Source organism: Dendrobates tinctorius, unplaced genomic scaffold (genome assembly GCF_039654945.1).
Source record: "Dendrobates tinctorius isolate UK_male_01 unplaced genomic scaffold, ASM3965494v1 ptg000006l, whole genome shotgun sequence".
NCBI lineage: Eukaryota > Metazoa > Chordata > Amphibia > Anura > Dendrobatidae > Dendrobates > Dendrobates tinctorius.
In genome coordinates, this window is record NW_027361674.1 from 11,976,485 (window position 1) to 11,999,282 (window position 22,798).

Consider the following 22,798-nt stretch of genomic DNA (forward strand, 5'->3'; position numbering starts at 1 on the left):
TGTGCACAATGTTTAGAAGGTTGGATTACTTCACAGAAGTATATTATACATATCACCCATAGTAAAAAATATTCTACATGTATTATAGAGTCCTTATCTGAAACATCCAGCTGCTTAAATCAGACACGCACTTGTCTCTTTCGATGATTTCAGGGTGAAGCTGGACACTCCCTGTGCCAAGAGACTTAACAGATGGGCCGCTGTTGCAACCTTGAAACAGAGGGTGGGATCGCAGGATACATCAGGTGCTGAGCCTTTCTGCCAACTTCATGTTACTGTCCACGATCCAGTTCATTAGATTGTGAAGCGTGGCTCCTCAGGGCAAAGCTGAAACGTATCATAAAACCCAGGCTTGGCTCAAGGGAAATTACTTTTATATCCAAAAATCCCAGCAAAACTATGATGTTACTGCCCTGGAAAGAAGGTAAAAATCTTAATCCGGCATGAAAAACAGAAAATTCAGAAGTAATGCTTATCTGCAATAATACCTGACAGCCACAGACGCCAGAGTAGTAGATGTCCATCCACACCTAAAATAACTAAGCTTTAATTCAAAAAACAGGTGCCTGCTTGAGCTGCATTTCCAGGCTTAAAAATCATTGTTCTCAGCAGCACATCATCCTGTTGAATCAGGGCTCACGCAACTGAGAACAGTGGCAGTCTATGGGCACTTATTTTACGTAGTTTAGGTCTGCCTGTGTAAACAGGCTATTACATGACCGCTGATCAGCCATTGTTTAGCGCTGCCGGTTGATTTGTGCAAGCATATTTTAGTCAAAAACCTGTAGGTTGTTTCATTAACCTGCATCACCACCACAGGAGAAATTAAGTATTTCACAGTGCCTAGAGAAATCCTGCAGGATTACAGAGGAGAAAAAGAAGAGGCATATAAGGGGAGCAACAGGGAGAAAAAGGGGCACTCAGTGAGGGAGGTATCCCGAGAGAAAAGCAGAGGCGACGCCGAGAGGAGAGCAGAGGCGACGCCGAGAGGAGAGCAGAGGCGACGCCGAGAGGAGAGCAGAGGCGACGCCGAGAGGAGAGCAGAGGCGACGCCGAGAGAAGAGCAGAGGCGACGCCGAGAGAAGAGCAGAGGCGACGCCGAGAGAAGAGCAGAGGCGACGCCGAGAGAAGAGCAGAGGCGACGACGAGAGAAGAGCAGAGGCGACGCCGAGAGAAGAGCAGAGGCGACGCCGAGAGAAAAGAAGAGGCCCAAGGAGCAAGAAAAAGAAAGATGCACAGCTGAAGACACAATTTAATCAATCAGTATTCAACCTCAGGTATCATGAAGTAGGAGATCTGAAGTAGAGAGTAGGGCTATCCTAAAAAAAAAAAAAAATATCCATCCAAGAGAATGCCTTTATAATATAAAAAAAAAGTCAAAAGAGCACCAATAAAAGCTCAGTACACACTGAGTGTAAATGCTGTGGGGTTTTTTCTATGTTTTCTGTAATAACAATCCTCTCCGATTATTTCACTTTTTTCTGCATTTTTCCTTTCAATTGATTAGTTTTTGGTACAGAATTGAAGCAAGATTTTTTTTCTGGCTCGCCATAGAGGCCAATAGAGAAAAAATATACCAGAAGCCGCATCCTGCGTACTTATCTTTGACATTGGACATGTGGATGTATGTGGATGCGTTGTTTTGTTGTGCCCGCCGACCACACGGGAACGCAACAAGTTGCGTTTGTGCGGACGGCGGGCGCATCAAAACGACGCATCCACATACATCCGTATGTCCAATGTTAAAGATGGGTACGCAGGACGCATGCTGAAGTATGCGGAAGTGGCTTAACGGAGGAAGTACATAGCCCTCCGCAGAGCCCCCAAGCGCTAATGTGAACCCGGCCTAAGAGAGCTGCTGTAGAGGAAGCTGGCGATACTCCTCAGGTTTTGTATGAATATGACAATGATACACAGAAAATATCGTTGGGACTGATCTACATCTCCTTCTTTTGTAATTTTTTTTAGTCTTTATTTCCCTTGAGTCCAAGAAAATTTCTTCTGTGAAAAAGTCAGGAACATCCCAATCTAATTTCAATTGCAAAGCCGTTCTGAGCACAGATACACTGAAATGGCTTTTTATTAAACCTCAAACAGAAGAAATGGGAAATGTACAAGTGGACTCTCCTAAGGAGATACATGAATCCCAACAGCAATTCTCCAAGAGGTCTTTACTTGAAATGAAAAAAAAAAAAACAACAACAATATATACCAACATATTTGGGACAGGCTGGAGCAATAAACAGGTAGCGAAGACCAAAGATGGTTTAATCAGATGCTATTGATCCCAAGCTGCACAATGCAAAGACATTGCAGATAACAATGCAGTTGTGCCTTTTTGTACTGAGAAAATTCAGCAGAAAAGGAAGAAAAAAGGAAGAGATAAGGCAAATGTGGCCACAGACCACAATTTATAAGTGACCGTTTACATTTACACGAAGCACCAAGAAGAGCAGTTTTGGAAGCACAAGCCAACCATGTAATATATATTAAGTGTACGGCTTTGTTTGGAAGATCACAGCGGCAAAAATGGAACGAGAATGTTGAATTTCAATATGCCTAATCCTTTTTACATCTTCATACACAATTTATAATTGATTAGCATACTAAATACAAATTTAAAAACACCCATGCAATAAGAAATCAATGAATCAACACCAAAAAGAAAATCCAACAAAGCAAAAAATAGAAAATGCCAAATATACTTTATTAGATAATAAACACATGTACAATCAATAATGTGAAACATAAAAAGATATGCATTTGTTAAAATAACCAGAGAAACACCACAAATAAAATCCAAGGGTGGGTGACCTGGAAGCGATGTACATATATATGTAAATACTATTAGGGGTATGGCTTTCAAAATATCATAATCTCTTAATTAGCGTACGGTATATGTCACGTATAGTTAACAATATGATACCAGGGTAATGATAGACAATAGCGTTAATTAAATTCATTTAGTAACAAATATGTACACACATCATACCCACTAGTGTCAATATAGTCCATTTAGATACATATCCCCAACACAATAAACAAGAGAGCCATACATATCACCTAAACTCAACGCGCGTTTCGCATTGAAACACTTTGTCCGGGGTGTTATTTGTGGTGTTTCTCTGGTTATTTTAACAAATACATATCTTTTTATGTTTCACATTATTGATTGTACATGTGTTTATTATGTAATAAAGTATATTTGGTAGTTTCTATTTTTAGCTTTGTTGGATTTTCTTTGGTGTAAATACAAAGTCAAATAACCTTCTAAATAGTTTTAATTAAAAAATGTCCTACTTGATGCTGGAAGTCCTTTACCTAGCCAAAGAGATCTGCAAAACTGATCAAGATCTGTCAAAACTGCTCCTAATGCTCCCACCTCCAAGTGTTAGAGATACAGTCAGGAGGGAGCTGTACTCAGAGCTCCACAGTACAGGGAGGGGATTAAGCATCTAGTGCCTCTGGGAGGGCAGAGAAAACAGACTAGAAATAAGAAAGTACATGAAAAGGAAATAAGAGCAGGATAGAAGCTGTGCCGACATAAGAGCTATTGAAGACACCATAGACAACATAATATCCATCCTATATTGTTGAGAAAGACAATCCAAAAAGAGAAAAAATTAAAAATTGGATCAAGCTGCATATAAAGTGGAATAAAGGTTGCAGTCGAAAATGTATTGCTACTGAAGGTAATCACTAACATATGCTAAACTTATTTTGTTTCCATGACAAAGGCATGTGATGCTCAGTCAAGAAAATATGGTGCATCCCTCGTTTGGGGGTACTTGCCATTAATATCTATAGAAGGATATTTCATTAGATGCTGAGGTTTAATTCAGGATATGAATGAGTTTCTCAGAACGGTCAAGTTGTTTCCTCTCTGGTTTGCCTGAGCTATACGCATAGTATTAGCTCTGCCCACAAACATATTGTTGCAGAGTATGCAGGTGAGAGATGCAATGTGATAAACCTTAAAAAGAAAGCCAGACAACAATGTATAGTAATGGATGACCGGCCTCTCCTTCTGCCACTGCAGCTGTAGTGACAGATGTCCTGAAAGACACAAGAAAGGTAAGTGCCCTCCCCTCTAAGCATACAAGCTGGTGGCGACAATGCCTGGAAGCTGGAAATGGTTAATTCAGCTGGAAGATTTATGTAAAGTACCGTAATTGCAAGGTGACATGTAAAAGCTTTGTTGCTTAGGGGAAACTTCAATTCAATGCATTACGACAAGCTAAAGAGGCTGGGAATCCAGAGAGGAGGACAGGGCAAGAAGACAAGACTGCTCAAAAACAAACACGACATCTTAACATTAATGGCAAACAAAGAGCAGGTCAATCACCTCCACAAGCAGAAGCCGGGCTCTATACTAATACTGGGAAGCCATAATCACATCACAGATCTGCTCATTAAATGCAGAAGTGTCTACTTTGAAGGTCAGCCTCTCCACCTGAAAAAAATCTGATTACTAATGCAAGCTGAGAGGAAGTCTGGCATGGACCAATTGCTGCCAAGCAGATTTTCCATTTCTCCGCTCAGCAGTGCCAAGTTTTGATCTGATCGGCAAAGTCGGTATGTAAGGGAAATACACCCTGAGGTCAGTTACAACGCATTTTGACCTCTGCTTCCAGATGTTACACAGCAGCAAATGGGATTTTGAAAAGCAAGCAGAAATTAGGAAGCGATTGAAGTGGAACACTGCAAGGGTGCCCGGACACCTAGGGAAGCTGCTGGCTACATGCTCGTTTGGCTGACAACTATCCATTTGGTTACCCCATATGCATGCATGTCTGACTTGTCTTCTCAAACCAGAAGTCACGACAGAGAGGAGCCAGAAGACCACAATGTCTGATTTCACGTACTCCTGCACCAATTAGAAGCACTTCACCTTCACATTAAACAGTTCAGGTTTCAGTGTAGGAGTTAAACTGTTCAGCTTAAGAGTCTCTGAAATTTTCCTGCTTGGATGACTTTAGCTGTTCAGTGTTTGCCACTCTACTCTCCTATATATACTAGCCTCTGGCAATCTGGATTGCCAGTGTTAGTCTTGTACTGCCTAGTGTGGAGTGGAAGTGTCAGTCGTTGGAAGAGGCGTTTGGAGTGTTGATCTGCGACAGTTGCACTTGGTGTTTCGGGTGTGTGCAATACCTCTTCCTCTCCTATTTGGTTTTCCTCCCCCGATGTCCCCTCTGTTGTCTGAGAGTTCATATACAGTGGGGAAAAAAAGTATTTAGTCAGTCAGCAATAGTGCAAGTTTCACCACTTAAAACGATGAGAGGCGTCTGTAATTTACATCATAGGTAGACCTCAACTATGGGAGACAAACTGAGAAAAAAAAATCCAGAAAATCACATTGTCTTTTTTTTTCATTTTGTTTGCATATTATGGTGGAAAATAAGTATTTGGTCAGAAACAAGCAATCAAGATTTCTGGCTCTCACAGACCTGTAACTTCTTCTTTAAGAGTCTCCTCTTTCCTCCACTCATTACCTGTAGTAATGGCACCTGTTTAAACTTGTTATCAGTATAAAAAGACACCTGTGCACACCCTCAAACAGTCTGACTCCAAACTCCACTATGGTGAAGACCAAAGAGCTGTCAAAGGACACCAGAAACAAAATTGTAGCCCTGCACCAGGCTGGGAAGACTGAATCTGCAATAGCCAACCAGCTTGGAGTGAAGAAATCAACTGTGGGAGCAATAATTAGAAAATGGAAGACATACAAGACCACTGATAATCTCCCTCGATCTGGTGCTCCACGCTAAATCCCACCCCGTGGGGTCAGAATGATCACAAGAACGGTGAGCAAAAATCCCAGAACCACGCGGGGGGACCTAGTGAATGAACTGCAGAGAGCTGGGACCAATGTAACAAGGCCTACCATAAGTAACACACTATGCCACCATGGACTCAGATCCTGCAGTGCCAGACGTGTCCCACTGCTTAAGCCTGTACATGTCCGGGCCCGTCTGAAGTTTGCTAGAGAGCATTTGGATGATCCAGAGGAGTTTTGGGAGAATGTCCTATGGTCTGATGAAACCAAACTGGAACTGTTTGGTAGAAACACAACTTGTCGTGTTTGGAGGAAAAAGAATACTGAGTTGCATCCATCAAACACCATACCTACTGTAAAGCATGGTGGTGGAAACATCATGCTTTGGGGCTGTTTCTCTGCAAAGGGGCCAGGACGACTGATCCGGGTACATGAAAGAATGAATGGGGCCATGTATCGGGAGATTTTGAGTGCAAACCTCCTTCCATCAGCAAGGGCATTGAAGATGAAACGTGGCTGGGTCTTTCAACATGACAATGATCCAAAGCACACCGCCAGGGCAACGAAGGAGTGGCTTCGTAAGAAGCATTTCAAGGTCCTGGAGTGGCCTAGCCAGTCTCCAGATCTCAACCCTATAGAAAACCTTTGGAGGGAGTTGAAATTCCGTGTTGCCAAGCGAAAAGCCAAAAACATCACTGCTCTAGAGGAGATCTGCATGGAGGAATGGGCCAACATACCAACAACAGTGTGTGGCAACCTTGTGAAGACTTACAGAAAACGTTTGATCTCTGTCATTGCCAACAAAGGATATATCACAAAGTATTGAGATGAAATTTTGTTTCTGACCAAATACTTATTTTCCACCATAATATGCAAATAAAATGAAAAAAAAAAAAAACAGACAATGTGATTTTCTGGATTTTTTTTCTCAGTTTGTCTCCCATAGTTGAGGTCTACCTATGATGTAAATTACAGACGCCTCTCATCTTTTTAAGTGGTGGAACTTGCACTATTGCTGACTGACTAAATACTTTTTTTCCCCACTGTATGTTTGGTATGTTCATTTATCCCTGTATGTCCTCCATAGTTTATCCGGTTTGTGTGTTTACATACACTATTACGTCCCACCTCCCTGGGTGGGGAGCAGAAAAGGGCCAATTCAAGAGGATTCACAAAGGATTCTAAACAGAATAAACCACCAATTATCATCTTGTCTAAATGAACCCTAAAGGCCCCCATACACATTAAATTAAACCAGTCAGAACCCGCCGATATTGACGGTCTACTGGCGGTCTAACGTGTATGGAGGTGCCAGGCGACTGACGGTTGGAAGAGATATTGATCACAGATGTCTGATTTCGGACTGACGAATGCATTTTTCTCACAGTGATAAGCCGCCAGCCGACTTGTCATAGGAAACGCTGAGCCGAACTAAAGCTTCGGCCGAGATGGCTGTGGGCCGAATGATGCCGAGTAGTGATGAGTGAGCGTGCTCATATAAGGTGTTATCTGAGCATGCTCAAGTACTAATAAAGTATCTTTGGTGTCCTCTAATACTAGGTTTGAGGCGCCATGGCTTCATGTCTCACAGCTGTTCAACAGCTGCAACATGTGCGGTTATTGCCTAACCAACAGGCAATCCCAGCATGTGTTGCGGCTGTCTGAACAGCCACGAGACATGAAGCCATGGCGCCTCAAATCTAGAATTAGAGCACGCCGAAGATACTCTATTAGTACTTGAGCATGCTCAGATAACACCTTATATGAGCATGCTCACTCATCACTAATGCTGAGCTATCTAATGTCCATGGCTGCCTTAAGTTGGAGTCACACATAGCGACTTAGCAGCGATACAGACACCGATATCAATGTGTCAGGATCGCTGGTAAGTCGCTATGTGATCTCTGGTGAGCTCTCAAACAGACAGCTTCACCAGCGATCAGCACAGCGATGCTGAGCGCCCGACATCGCTTGCCATCCCTGTAAAAAATAGAATTAAAATAAAAAATATTGTTATTCTCACCTTCCGACGTCCCACGCAGCATTCCTCTCTCCACGCTCCGGTCCCAGTAATCCTTTGCGAGAATGACCGCGAGAGTCATGGTCTCGCGGGAGCGAGAAGTCTCGCGGTCATTCGTGCAAAGGATTACTGGGACCGGAGCGTGGAGAGAGGAATGCTGCGCGGGACGTCGGAAGGTGAGAATAACAATATTTTTTATTTTAATTCTATTTTTTACAGCTGATCGCTGGTCTCCCGCTTGTCACATGCAGCGATGCGTGCTGGCCAGCGGGAGACCAGCGACCAAAAAAATGTCCAGAGGTTTCTTACAGCGATCAGTGATACCGGCAGGGGGGCCTCTCGCTGATCGCTGTCACACACAGCGATCTCGCTGGTGAGATCGCTGTTACGTCACAAAAGTTGTGACTCAGCAGCGATCTCGCTAGCGAGATTGCTATGTGTGACTCCAGCTTTAGTTTGCTATTATCTTTAGAGATCTCTATTAGAGATGTAGAGGCAGAAAATGTTCAAGCTAGAAGTTTTTCTATCTTTGATCTTACAGATATGAATATTAGTCTTGAGTTCTCCATTTACCCACATGGACCCAACAATAGGAAAATGAACAATCCCTTATCCGTGTTAACAGGCTGCCGAATGAGCAAACAGTCTATAAATCATCGCTATTCGGCTGCACATCGCTTTGTGTAAAGTGAGGATGTGCTGTCGAAAATATAAGCACTGGACACTGTTAATAACGATGGTCCCGTGCGATTAAGCCTTTAACATAGTGCCAAGTGACATGTATATCCCTCATCAGGGCACGTGATTCCATGTAAATGTGCCACTAGGAAGGAGACATGTCTCGTCTTCATGTTTTATGTTCCTCCTAGAATAAAACCTTCCTATTTTCCTACAATTGAGTTGTCTATCAGATGCAGTTTACACATTTGATTTTCCAGCAAAGCATTTATTTCCCAGAGCGTCTTCTGTGCAATTATTTAGCAAACTCTTAAGCCCCCCGTCACACACAGCGAGATCGCTAGCGGAGATCTCTGCTGAGTCACAAGTTTTATGACGCAACAGCGATCTCACCAGCGAAATCGCTGTGTGTGACACTGACCAGCGACCGGCCCCCCTGCCAGGTATCGCTGGTCGTCCTGGAAAGACCAAGACATTTTTTTGATAGCTGGTCTCCCGCTGGCCAGCACGCATCACGGCATGTGGCAGGCGGGAGACCAGTGATGAGCGAGCTAGAACTGGTAACCAAGGTAAACATCGGGTTTCTAAGCGGCGCGCAGCACTTAGAAACCTGATATGTACCTTAGTTACCAGCGCACTGGTGCAGGGAGCTGGCAACCAAGGTACACATCGGGTTTCTAAGTGCCGCATGCCGCTTAGAAACCCGATGTGTACCTTGGTTACCAGATCCCTGCACCAGCGCGCTGGTAACTAAGGTACACCGTGGATAACTAAGCGACGTGCGTCGCTTGTTACCCGCGTGTCGCTGTCCTGATCGCTGGTGAAGCTGCCTGTTTGACAGCTCACCAGCGATCATGTAGCGAATCACCAGCGATCCTGACAAGTTCATATCGTTGTCGGGATCGCTGGTGCGTCGCTATGTGTGACTGGGCCCGTAGGATAAGGTCTACAATAAGCCTCTGGTTTTTCAGACCCCCGGGTTGTACAAGACACGCCTGGAAGCCAAAATGTCCACCACTACGAGAGGTCAGCGACATGGTGTTTTGTGAAAACCGGCTGCAGACGCAGACAATTAATAGACACAGCTAACCCGATTATCTGGCAATCAGACAGTACAAGGCAGGCATTACTAAGCCCTCAGACAACCACCACCAACCACGTCTTGGGTCTCCCTGGACAATGCCCTTGAGATACCTCATGCAGATACATGGTAACGGCAGTACGTATGCGAGGGAGCTGGGAACAGTCGCTAAAATAGCTGCCTCCTACATCTCTGTGTAACAACAGGAGTCTCAGGAGACTGGATTTTCCAGCTCGAGTAAGAGAATGAATAAAAGTGTCACACTTAATGTAACATTACAGAGAGGTGAGAAGTAACAGGTATTATTCAAGGCGGATTGCACAATGTTTATTCTGACAGGTAGCGGCCTAATAGCGCATTTATAGCTCACGGAGGTGGTAGACACTCACATAGAAAAGACTTTGCAAAAAAGAAACATCCTGCTGTTTGTTATACTACCAAAAAAATAAAAGGATACGAGGAGTTCCTTCAGTCCTACAGACCAGGTAGAGACAGGCAGCTATAACGTGCGTCATCTTCCTACCGCGGGTCAGGTGCTTGCTGACGGCCATTTTGAAGAAGTTGAAAGCGGTGTCCAAACAGTGTTTGTTGAGCTGCAGTTGGACTCCCAAATTATGGATCTGTCTCTTCCCTGGAAAAAAAGGAACATTCTGTTACTCTACATCATCGGACAGGTTAATATTCAGCCATCACCTCAATTGTCAGAAGATCAAACCTTTGTGATTTACATAATTATTGTCAGCAGCATATTTTCCTGTATAAGCAGGGAAGTGCTGCCGCCAACATTCACAATAAACGGGGACTAAACTATTGCATATTTTTCGTTTTTGCTCACCTTCTTACAAGAATCCTAATGTGACCAGTCATCAACTTGTGTAAAAGAACCTTAAAGGGGTGTTCCCCATCTCCTAGATCCTATCCCAATATGTAGTAGGGTGCAATAATAATATTAACCGCTTCCCGACCGCCCACTGTAGATAAACGTTGGCGCTTGCTGGGCTTTGTGCAGCGCCGACGTTTATCTACTGTCGGCGGTTTTGTGCCCCCTGGGACCCCCACATACCTTACAATGCGGGGATCCCGGTGCACAATGCATGCTGGGACCCCCGACGTCATCGAGACCTGATTGGTTCAGGTCCTGATGACGTCAGCGTCACAGCAGCCAATGGGAGCAATCGCTGGGAAAGCTGCTTGTTTCCCGGCGATCTCCCTCATTGTAACGCGGCTTCTCCCTCTGATCTCACTGACAGATGATCAGAGGTGAAGCAGCGTTACTCTGTGACTAGATCGCTGCCTGGCACAGCTGTGCCAGGCAGCGATCTTGTCACACAGTAACGCTGCTTCACCTCTGATCATCTGTCATTGTGAGATCAGAGAAGTCACGTTACAGTGTGCCAGGCAGCGATCTAGTCACATAGTAATGCTGCTTCTCCTCTGATCATCTGTCAGTGTGAGATCAGAGGAGAAGTGGCGTTACTATGAGTCAGATCGCAGCGCAGCGATCTTGTCACAAAAATAAAAAAAAGTAAAGAAAAAAAAAGAAAAAAGCAGGTACACAGGTTAGGGCTAGGGCTAGGGTTAGGGTTAGGGTTAGGGCTAGGGCTGGGATTAAGGTTATGGGTGTGATGGTGTTAGGTTTGTGGTTAGGGTTATGGTTAGGGCTGAGATTAGGGTTAGGGGTGTGTTGGGGTTAGGGTTGGAATTAGAATTGTGGGTTTCCACTGTTTAGGTACATCAGGGGCTCTGTAAATGCAATATGACGCCCGCAGACCAATCCATCAAAGTCTGCATTTCAGAACGTCACTACTTCCCTTCCGAGCCCCACCGTGAGCCCAAACAGTAGTTTTCTCCCACATATGGGGTACCAGCGTACTCAGGACAAATTGGACAACAACTCTTAGGGTCCAATTTCTCCTGTTAACCTTGTGAAAATAAAAATTGGGGGCTAAAAGATCATTTTTGTGGGAAAAAAATGATTTTTTTTATTTTCACGCCTCTACATTATAAACTTTACTGAAACACTTGGGGGTTCAAAGTGCTCACCACACATCTAGATAAGTTCCTTGGGGGGTCTAGTTTCCAAAATGGGGTCACTTGTGGGGGGATTTCCACTGTTTAGGTACATCAGGGGCTCTGCAAACGCACATGACACCCGCAGACCATTCCATCAAAGTCTGCATTTCAGAACGTCACTACTTCCCTTCCGAGCCCCACCGTGTGCCCAAACAGTAGATTTCTTCCACATATGGGGTATCAGCGTACTCAGGACAAAATGGACAACAACTTTTGGGGTCCAATTTCTCCTGTTACCTTTGTGAAAATAAAAATTGGGGGCTAAAAGGTCATTTTGTGGAAAAAAAATGATTTTTTTATTTTCATGGCACTACGTTATAAACTTCTGTGAAGCACTTGGGGGTTCAAAGTGTTCACAACACATCTAGATAAGTTCTTTAAGGGGTCTAGTTTCCAAAATGGGGTCATTTGTGGGGGGTTTCCACTGTTTAGGTACATCAGGGGCTCTCCAAATGCGACATGGCATCCGATCTCAATTCCTGCCAATTCTGCACTGAAAAAGTCAAACGGCGCTCCTTCCGTTCTGAGCTCTGCCGTGTGCTCAAACAGTGGTTTAGCCCCACATACGGGGTATCTGCGTATTCGGGAGAAATTGCACAAAAAATTTTGTGGTTCATTTTCTCTTTTTACACTTGTGAAAATAAAAAAAAATAGTTTTGAAGTAAAATGTTGGTGAAAAAAAGTTAAATGTTTATTTTTTCCTTCCATATTCCATTCATTCATGTGAAGCACCTGAAGGGTTAATAAACTTCTTGAATGTGGTTTTGAGTACATTGAGAGGTGCAGTTTTTAGAATGGTGTCACTTTTGGGTATTTTTTGTTATATTGACCCCCCAAACTCACTTCAAATGTGAGGTGGTCCCTAAAAAAAATGGTGTTGCAAATTTTGTTGTAAAAATGAGAAATCGCTGGTCAACTTTTAACCCTTATAACTTCCTAAAAAAAAAAAATAATGTTTCCAAAATTGTGCAGATGTAAAGTAGACATGTGGGAAATGTTATTTATTAACTATTTTGTGCGATATCACTCTCTGATTTAAGGCCATAAAAATTAAAAGTTTGAAAATTGCAAAATTTTCTAAATTTTTGCCAAATTTTGATTTTTTTAACAAATAAGCGCAGCTCATATCTAAAAAATTTTGCCACCATCATGAAGTACAATATGTCATGAGAAAACAATGTCAGAATCAGTAGGATCCGTTGAAGCGTTCTAGAGTTATGACCTCATAAAGTGATACTGGTCAGAATTGAAAAAATTGGCCCGGTCACGAAGGCAAAAACAGGCTCGGGTGTGAAGGGGTTAAGAAATACCACCAATTAGAAATGTTGTATAGTTCTTCTGATTCGCTATGTCATTTACCCCATGCGCAGGGCATTGCAGTAGCTTAGGTATCCATGGTTATGACCATTCATATTGTGACAGATAGCTGTTAGTGGTCATAACCATGGATACCTAAGCTACTGAAATGCCCTGCACATGGGGTGTGAGAGACACAGCAAATCAAGGGAAATATGCTATATTTCTAATTGGAGTTATTTGCTAATATTATTATTACACCTACTACATATTGGGATAGGATCGTGGTGATGGGCATACCACTAAAGGAGTGCCAAAGTAAACAGCTTTTACTGTTTTTTAGCTAGGAAAAGGCCTGGAAAGGCAGAAACAGGACGTAGTATGGCAGAACTTGGGTGTGTCCTGTGAGGCATACAACAGATGTTTTATTCACTGGAAGCAATATTTTGGGGGAGAGAATAGTTCAGTAATACCGCATCCGATGGGCGATATCCCAACGATATTTTTCATATTCCAATGTGCCTTATGAAATATCAGGAGAGAGGTCGAACAGCGAGTGATGCAATAAAGTCAAATATAATGAGTAAACAGTGTTGCACTGCTTGCTTGCTTTTTTGGGGGGTGCTTTTTTTTTTCTTGTATCCTAAAAATACCCGTTCATCAACAAGTTCCACATCTTCGTTTAGCATGGAAAAAGAAAAAAAAAGAATGTCAGCGTTGTCAAGGTAGCAGCCGCTTGTAAAGTTTTACTACTGTGAATGCGGCAGAAGCACTGAAGCGGATTATCTATAATAAAGTAACAGTTCAGGAGCATGATCGTCTGACTCCAGCGTAATATTCATGTGACCCTGTATACAGTATTCAATGCAATTTATCATTCTTAAATTGATACTATACGATATCAGAAGAAGAAAAACAAAGAGGGTTTTCACTATTGTACATCACGTTCACTTCCAGCTTTGTATAGTTTTACAGCGAGTCCCCAGCTTACATATGACCTTTAGTCTTGAACACCAGATGTAAAGGAACAAAGAAAAAACTTAAATACTCACCTAACCACTGACCTCTCGGGGCCATTGTACGGTCCTTTTCTTTCCACCACATCTATAGACTAGGGCTCCCAGACACGTCCAGGACGGAGCTCACTGGGCATCATAAACTTGTGCCTTCATTGCAATCTAATGATGGAAAATAATCCCCTGCCTGGAAGTGACCACAAATCCGAGCCTATAGTAAAGAGGCCAGTGATGGTGTGAGCCTGATGACGTAAATAAGAGCACCAGGCAGCAAAGTGAGTATTGGTTAAAACAAGATAAATAATACTCACCTCTCCGACCGCCACGCTGCTCGCCATCCGATTGACTTCTTTCCGCCACCGCGTGCCTCCAAAACTTCTGGTCGCATCCAGGCCCCTGATGGCAGTTCTGGCACATAGTGAAGAAGCTAGAGATGCGGTGCATAATGTTGGAAAGAAGAGGACCGCATGGAGAGCGGTAAGCAGTGGGGCGACCAGGGCGGTGAGGTATTCATTTTTTTTTTTCAACCTGGCACTGTTCCAACTTACATAGGGTCCGGTCGCCACAGAGGTACTGCACCTCATCCAGAGTTGTGGTATCCCACCCTCAGGTAAGGAGGGAACACCACCCAGGACTCCTATCACTTGCACCCAATACACACTGGCCAGGAAAGGGTGTTGGGAGGCAAGTGGGAAAGGTAGGTACAGTGGGAGGAGCTAAGGAGATGGGGTGACAAGGAGTGTAGCCAATTAGTGACAAGGAGGTGACAGTTGGTGGGAGGAGTTAAGCCTGAGGTAAAGGATCTTTCTGGAAGATCCAGTCAGTCGGTGACAGGACAGCCGAGGAGCAGGACTGACATAGTGAAAGTCCGAGTCAGTGAGAGAAACATCTAGAAGGAGCTCCTAGGAGAAGAGAAGGGGTCCTTGGGGCACGCGTAGTGCGATAAGCCACCCATGGGGCCCGCATCCTGGAAAAGAAGGACAAGGCTGCAGTGAGGGAACCGGCCCCTGAGGCTAGTGGAGGACTACAAGGCTCAGATAGAAAGCCGGAGGCTGAGGTAACTTTAAGTGCCTCAGCCACAACCGCATTCCTGGCAAAGGTAGCTATAGAGGATCCCGGGGCCTGACCCACGTCGCCTGGTGAGATCCGTGGCTGCTGGCCAGGGGACACTGTTTGCGAAGGCGCAGGGCAGGAGAGAAAGGAGAGATCAGCGCAGAGAGACCACACTACCTAGAAAGATGAACACAAAGAGGAGTCCTAAAACGGTGTCACCAATCTACCTGGGAGTTGGCTGGACCCCTCACCCGGAGGACACAGTACCAAATGGGTCATCTTGTGCACAAGACTTGTGAGTAAAAACCCAGAAACTGCACCCAACTGTGTCCTTTGTGTCATTTACATCTCTCCTGCCATACACCGCACGCACCATCTCCTTCACCGGCACAACTGCCCTGGGACATAGCTCTACCTGTGGAGAGCTTTACCATCCCCGCTGCCCTAACACCGTCCCAGAGGATCTGCAGTGCAGCGTCGGCTACCGTTGCCGAATACCACAGGTGTCGTCACAATTCCCCTTTTCCCTATTAATTTTCCTAACATCTTCCCCCTACATCTGAACTTCCATCATCTATACTGGACACCCAGGGCCACGGACCGGGTCACTATCACCACCGTGACACACTTCCCCTGTGAAAGAGCCTGACCGGCCCGGTACCGAGTAACCCCCGGCCCGGTACCGAGTAACCCCCGGCCCTGCGGGGCGTTCCACATATTTATCCACCTAACAAACAAAGCTACAGAACGTATCTATTATAGTTCATACCCCGAGGGCTGACTGTATTAGACTTTCTTTACTGGTATTAGGATATATTTTAAAATATCATTAAACATGTAAGAGTCAGGCGGCCAATGTACCTGGTGTCTAACATTTTGGGTTAGTTTTAAGTGAAGCCCATGAAAGTTGTTTTATTTATTTTTTTGGAGGTGGGCAGCAAAGAAAAGTTAATTCATATGGTAGGTAATAATTTATTTATCGCTGCAGTTTCCAACATTTGAGACTCTCCACCACTCTCAAGAACAAGGCTCTAGTGAGCCTCATCTGAACAGAGCAGCGATCAAGAATGCACACCTTCGCTCCATTCATTGGGTACGGGGTTAACAGCCAAGTGCTGAACTCAGCTATGGCCGTCACTCCTATTCACAGTGAATGGAGCTGTGATCAAGAATAGGTTTTCGTTTTTTGAGGGTGAGGATAAGTGGTGTTTCTATTTAAAACATGAAAAAGGTAATTTTCTCTTTTTTTTCCACAGGATTCTATATAGGATTTGAAAACTGAAATATGGACACAATTATACAAAATTAAAAAACTATAAACCACCACCAAAACTTGTTTAAAGGGGGGAAAAAGAAGATTTAAAACTAAAATTAAAAAAAAGAAAAGAAGGCATAAAACATAGTTATAGTGTGTGTGTGTGTGTGTGTGTGTGTGTATGCATGTGTGTGTAGGCATAAAACTTATTTCTATACTATCATCAGGTCACTAACTTAAAGGGTGTTATCCTACGAACAAAAGTTGATTTTAATCAATAGATCTTGGAATAATTATAATTTCCACAATTGGATGTGTTTAAATGTTCCTGTGCTGAGATAATCTTATAAATGTGTCCCTGCTGTGTACTGTGTAATGGCGGTGTCTTGGCGGTCCAGGGACATGGTCTCATCATACCACAGCTACTGGGCAGGGGGACAGAAAAAAAAAAGCATACAGACAGGACAGCATAAGATCGCAAATTATTCTTTGAAGTAATTTCCCTTAAAAACAAGAAGGGAAATGTTTTACCTCACATAAAGAATCAGCCATGATCCCATGACATCCTGACTGTATACTCTCTTTTGCTTCCCCTGCCCCAGGACATTGGTCTAATCATACCACTGTTACAGTACAGTCAGACACCACCATTACACAGTACACAGGGGCACATTTATAAGATTATCTCAGCACATCCAATTGTGGAACTTATTTTTATTCCAAGATTGTTTTGATTGATGAACTTTTGTTCGTGGGAAAACCCCTTTAAGCCTTGTACACTTGGGCACTCGGATCAACTGAGGCTTTTCTCTGCTGAAAACAAGAAAGGTAAGGCACTGAAATTTAAACTGCCTAATAGTGATGAGCGAGTATACTTGTTGCTTAGATTTCCCAGAGCATGCTCAGGTGGTCTCAGAGTATTTTGGCATGCTCTGAGATTTAGTTTTCGTCGCCTCAGCTGCATGACATACAGCTGCTGGACAGGCTGAATACATGTGTGGATTGCCTGTTTGTTAGGATATCCCCACATGTATTCAGACTGTCTAACATCCGCAAATCATGCAACTGAGGCGACGAAAACTAAATCTCCAAGCACGCCAAAATACTCGGACACCCGAGCATGCTGTGGGAAACCCGAGCAACAATTACACTCGCTCACCACTACTGCCTAACCCTTCTCTCCCCCAACCAACATCAGCTGTTGCGGAAAAGTTGGGAGGCACCTAGATCTGTTGGGGGAAGAGTTAGGAGGACCTTAGATGGTTGACCGGTCCTGCCAAAATCAGAGGTTGAGAAGACTTATCTAATGTGTATGGGGACCCTTGGACTATAGATTATGGGACCACTCTCAGATTGCCAATCTGCCAGATGTGTATTTTAATGATTAAATGTAATACAAAAGATTGTAACGTGCATGATATAGCCACATATACATTTCCTAGGAAGCCTTCAGCCATATTTTGCTGAAAGTAGATCTCTATATATAAAAATGAATGTGTGTGTGTGTGTGTGTGTATCACCAACCAATCCTGAAGCATCTTTCATTTCACCAGAGCTGTTCAAAAGAAGCTGAGCTGTGATTGGTTGCTATGAGCAACAGTTTTCCTTGCAAACAATCACTAAGCATGTCATTTCACCAGAGCTGGTTAAAAGTAGCTGAGCTGTGATTGGTTGCTATGACCAGCAGTTTTCTCACTTGACAACACCTCAACAGACACTGACATGGTGGGAGTAATCTAGCATCCCTGGGAACATAAGCTCCCAGCCATTGTCTGCCCCACCTGAAAGGAGTAGAGAGCACATGACAAATGAATCCCCCCTCCGGTGCCCATATCCCCATGACACATCCTCCATCCCGTAGGCACATCATCCGTCTTAAAGGGATCATTGGTATGAAAGTCAGAGCAAATCCATCCAGCGCTTTGGTACTGATCCCAGGGTCTCTTAAAGGGATCATTGGGTATGGAATTTAGGGCAAATCCACACTGCGCTTTGGTACTGACCCCAGGACTTTCTTAAAGGGATCTCCAGTATGGAAGTCAGGGCAAATCCATCCAGCGCTTTAATTCTGACCCCAGGCCTCTCTTAAAGGCATCCCCGGTATGGAAGTCAGAGCAATTGCCTTCAAATGCTCTGGTACAGACTCCAGGCTCTCTTAAAGGGATCTCCTGTATGGAAGATAGGGTAAATCCCTCAGCGCTCTGATTCTGAGCCCAGGGTTCTATTAAAGGAATCATTGGTATACAAGTCAGGGCAAATCCACTCAGTGCTCTGGTTCTCATCCCAGGCTCTCTTAAAGGGATCCCTGATATGGAAGTTAGGGCAAATCCACTCAGCACTCTCGTTCTGACCCAAGTCCCCTCTTAAAGGGATCCTCGGTACGAAGTGAGGGAAAATCCACTCTGCCCTTTGGTACTGACCCCAGGCCTCTCTTAAAGGGATCTCCGGTATGGAAGTTAGGGTAAATCCCTCAGCGCTCTGATTCTCACCTCAGGCTTCTATTAAAAGGATCATTGGTATGGAGGTCAGGGCAAATCCACTCAGCGCCCTGGTTCTGACGCCAGGCCTCTCTTAAAGGGACCCCCAGTATGGAATTTAGGACCGTTCCACTCAGTGCTCTGGTTCTGACTCCAGGCTGACGGGATGATATGGGATATTAGTGGTAGTAATCCAGTGGCTCTGGCTGACGGGATGATGTGGGATATTATGGGTAGTTGTCCGGTAGCTCTGGCTGACAGGAAGATGTGGGATATTAGTGGTAGTAGTCCGGTAGCTCTGGCTGATGGCATGATGTGGGATATTATGGATAGTAGTCCGGTAGCTCGGGCTGACGGGATGATGTGGGATATTAGTGGTAGTAGTCCGGTGGCTCTGGCTGACGGGATGATGTGGGATATTAGTGGTAGTAGTCTGGTGACTCTGGCTGACGGGATGATGTGAGATATTAGTGGTAGTTGTTCGGTGGCTCTGGCTGATGGGATGATGTGGGACATTAGGGGTAGTAGTCTAGTGGCTCTGGCTGACGGGATGATGTGGGATATTATGGGTAGTAGTCCAGTAGCTCTGGCTGACGGGATGATATGGGATATTAGTGGTAGTAATCCAGTGGCTCTGGCTGACGGGATGATGTGGGATATTATGGGTAGTAGTCCGGTAGCTCTGGCTGACAGGAAGATGTGGGATATTAGTGGTAGTAGTCCGGTAGCTCTGGCTGATGGCATGATGTGGGATATTATGGATAGTAGTCCGGTAGCTCTGGCTGACGGGATGATGTGGGATATTAGTGGTAGTAGTCCGGTGGCTCTGGCTGACGGGATGATGTGAGATATTAGTGGTAGTTGTTCGGTGGCTCTGGCTGATAGGATGATGTGGGACATTAGGGGTAGTAGTCCAGTGGCTCTGGCTGACGGGATGATGTGGGATATTATGGGTAGTAGTCCAGTAGCTCTGGCTGATGGGATGATGTGGGATATTAGTGGTAGTAGTCCAGTGGCTCTGGCTGACGGGATGATGTGGGATATTATGGGTAGTAGTCCGGTGGCTCTGGCTGATGGGATGATGTGGGATATTATGGGTAGTAGTCCGGTAGCTCTAGCTGACGGGATGATGTGGGACTTTAGGGGTAGTAGTCCAGTGGCTCTGGCTGACGGGATGATGTGGGATATTATAGTGAATGTGGCTATGCGGAATGGGCGGGGCTATACACTCAGCTTTATATATATAGATATAACCATTATAATTTGTTATAACTAACCGTATTTAGTTACCATGCCCGGGCAGCGCCGAGCTCTTCAGCTAGTTATAAATAAAAGCAATAAATCAGAAGTGATCCAGGTCTTAAAGCCATGAATGGACAATAATAATCTATTCATTTTGCAATAAACATCCATTTTACAGAGAAGCACGACCCCGGATGATTGTATGCACAATATTAGTAGGTCGGTAGCAGAGGGGGTCGCACACATCATTATACGCCAGACTGGATGTGATCAGCAATGCTGCCTGGAAGTCCTGCCCGGAGGACATGAGTCAAAGGTTAAAGCGTTTCTAGACAATATGACTATACGATTAGTAACACCTAGGAGACAACCTTTAAGGGGTTTGGCTTTTCTGCCAAAGCATCCTTCTCCATCAATGCCAGTGACTTCATTTAATCTGTTGTGTTAGCTCGCATTTTACAAAATGAAATTAGACTTCTTGCATTGTAACGATTTAGGCTGGGTTCATGTGCAGCGTTTTGCAGAATTTTTGCTGCATCCCCCCTTCAAAATACTGCATACAGATGTTGACGGTTGTAGCAAAACTGAGAAGTCAGCGTTTTATTTATTTTTTTTACTGCAGCACGATCTGAGTATTGAGTTTTTTCTGCCATCTTTCCTATACACTCTGATATATGAAAAAGAGGGGAAAAAAAACCCAGCAAAAACGCTCAAAAAGAGTATATTTTCACTGCAGTTTTTTTTTCATATTTGGCATTAATTATCCTACTGAATCCATACTCTGTACTGTGTGCGCTTCTGAGTTGCGCAATGTTCAAGAGTCTATTAATCGATCGATGCGGGTCTCAGGACCCCGACCAATCCACACTTACCCCAAGCTTATAAGCATTCCTTGTATTACCACAGTAAACAATACCAAGGGGTTAGTTTGCTCTCCAGTTGATAAGTCACTGTACACCTTGTGACACCTTAACTATCAGTCGGTGAAGGTAGTCATTCCCTTGGGCAGTGGATGAGAGCGCTGACAAGGAGACTTTAATCCTTTGAAAACAGGCAATCAGCCCAATTTCACAGAAGATAATCATCTCTAAAGGAGTCCAACACTTGGCCTTAAGGGCATGTCACACTAAGAGATATCGCTAGCAATATCGCTATAACTAGTGACGTTATAGCGATATTGCTAGCGATATCGCTGTGTCTGATACTTACCTACGACCGGCTCCCCCGCTGGTTATCACTGATCGCGCGAGAACGTTCAGGACTGTTTCTCGTCGGCCACTTCCTGCGGCGCTTCCTGCTGTGACGACGAGCGACGCGTGGAGCCGGGCGGGAGGACGCAGGATCGCTTGGTGTGACAGGTAAGTAGCGACCCCCGTCCCCAGCGATGTCGCTGGTGAGATCTGCCTGTGTGGCAGCTCACTAGCGACCACTTAGCGATGTACCAGCGATCCTGACCGGGTCATATCGCTGGTCGGGATCGCTGGTACATCGCTAAGTGTGACAGTACCTTTGCAGATATAGAATATGGCACCCGAATCCCGTTACAGGTCCAAAGGAACCTGAAAATCTACATCTAATTGTTCTCCCAGATGTGAAGGGCAGCACAGAGACACCTTACAGAAGCACATGGAGGGCAGATGGTTTATGATACAGGACCGTGGGGATTTCATGTGTACCCTCCATATAGGCCTGGTGCCTGTAGCAGTGCTGGTTGTTCACATGCAGTGACATTTACAGATGCACCCATATATTACTGATGAGAATGTGATTCTCAAGATTGGGAGCTCCCAGGAGCAGGGCTGTTGAATGGGACCTAGGAGTGGAGGCTGCTGAGCAGGGTGGTTCCCAACAGAAGGAACAACTTAATGGGGCCTCCTAGGAGTGGGGATGGCTGAGCGCTAGGCTCCCAAAAGCAGGGGGCTGCTGAGCGGTGAGCTCCCAAAAGCAGGGGGCTGCTGAGCGGTGGGCTCCCAAAAGCAGGGGGCTGCTGAGCGGTAGGTTCCAAGTGTCTCCCATATGAGGCGGCTTGCTCAGCGGCGTCCAGAAGAGGATCCTAAACATTTCGTATATCTGTGTAGGGCTCCTACAGCGTAACATGTTATTACTCTTAATATAGTTCGGCACAAATTCCGTTACACTTGAAGATGTTTACCTATTAACCCCTTAGTGACAAAGCCAATTTTGACCTTAATGACCAAGACAATTTTTACAATTCTGACCATTGTCACTTTATGTGATTCAAACTGGAACGCTTCAATGGATCCCACTGTTTCAGAGATTGTTTTTTCGTGATATATTGTACTTCATGTTAGTGGTAAAATTTCTTCGATATGACTTGCGTCTATTTATAATAAAAAAAAAAAAAGGAAATTTGGCAAAAATATTGAAAATATTGCAATTCTCAAACTTTTAATTTCTGTGCTCTTAAATCAGAGAGATATGTCACACAAAATAGTTAATAAATAACATTTCCCACATGTCTACTTTACATCAGCACAATTTTGGAAACAATTTTTTTTGTTAGGACGTTTTTAAAGGTAAAAAGTTGACCAGAGATTTCTCATTTTTCAGACAAAATTTACAAAACCATTTTTTTTAGGGACCACATCACATTTGAAGTGACTGAGCGGTCAATATGACAGAAAGTACCCAAAGTGACACCATTCTAAAAACTGCACCCCTCAATGTGCTCAAAACCACATTCAAGAAGTTTATTAAAGCAATGTGGAAGGAAAAAAAATAACATTTAATTTTTTCACAAAAAATGTACCGTATATAGTCGTGTATAAGTCGAGATTTTCAGCCCATTTTTGGGGGCTGAAAGTCCCAAA

At 44.3% G+C, this 22,798-nt stretch overlaps 1 protein-coding gene across 3 annotated transcripts in view; it reads right to left on the reverse strand.

Annotated features, from left to right (window-relative positions):
* The window catches only part of BRF1 (BRF1 general transcription factor IIIB subunit), a 338,242-nt gene that overhangs the window by 270,827 nt on the left and 44,617 nt on the right, over positions 1 to 22,798 (reverse strand). For all 3 annotated transcript variants that reach the window (XM_073570652.1, XM_073570644.1, XM_073570660.1), the window contains one exon: positions 10,013 to 10,186. In XM_073570652.1, the coding sequence (XP_073426753.1) occupies positions 10,013 to 10,186 (174 nt within the window). The remainder of the gene's footprint in view (positions 1 to 10,012; positions 10,187 to 22,798) is intronic.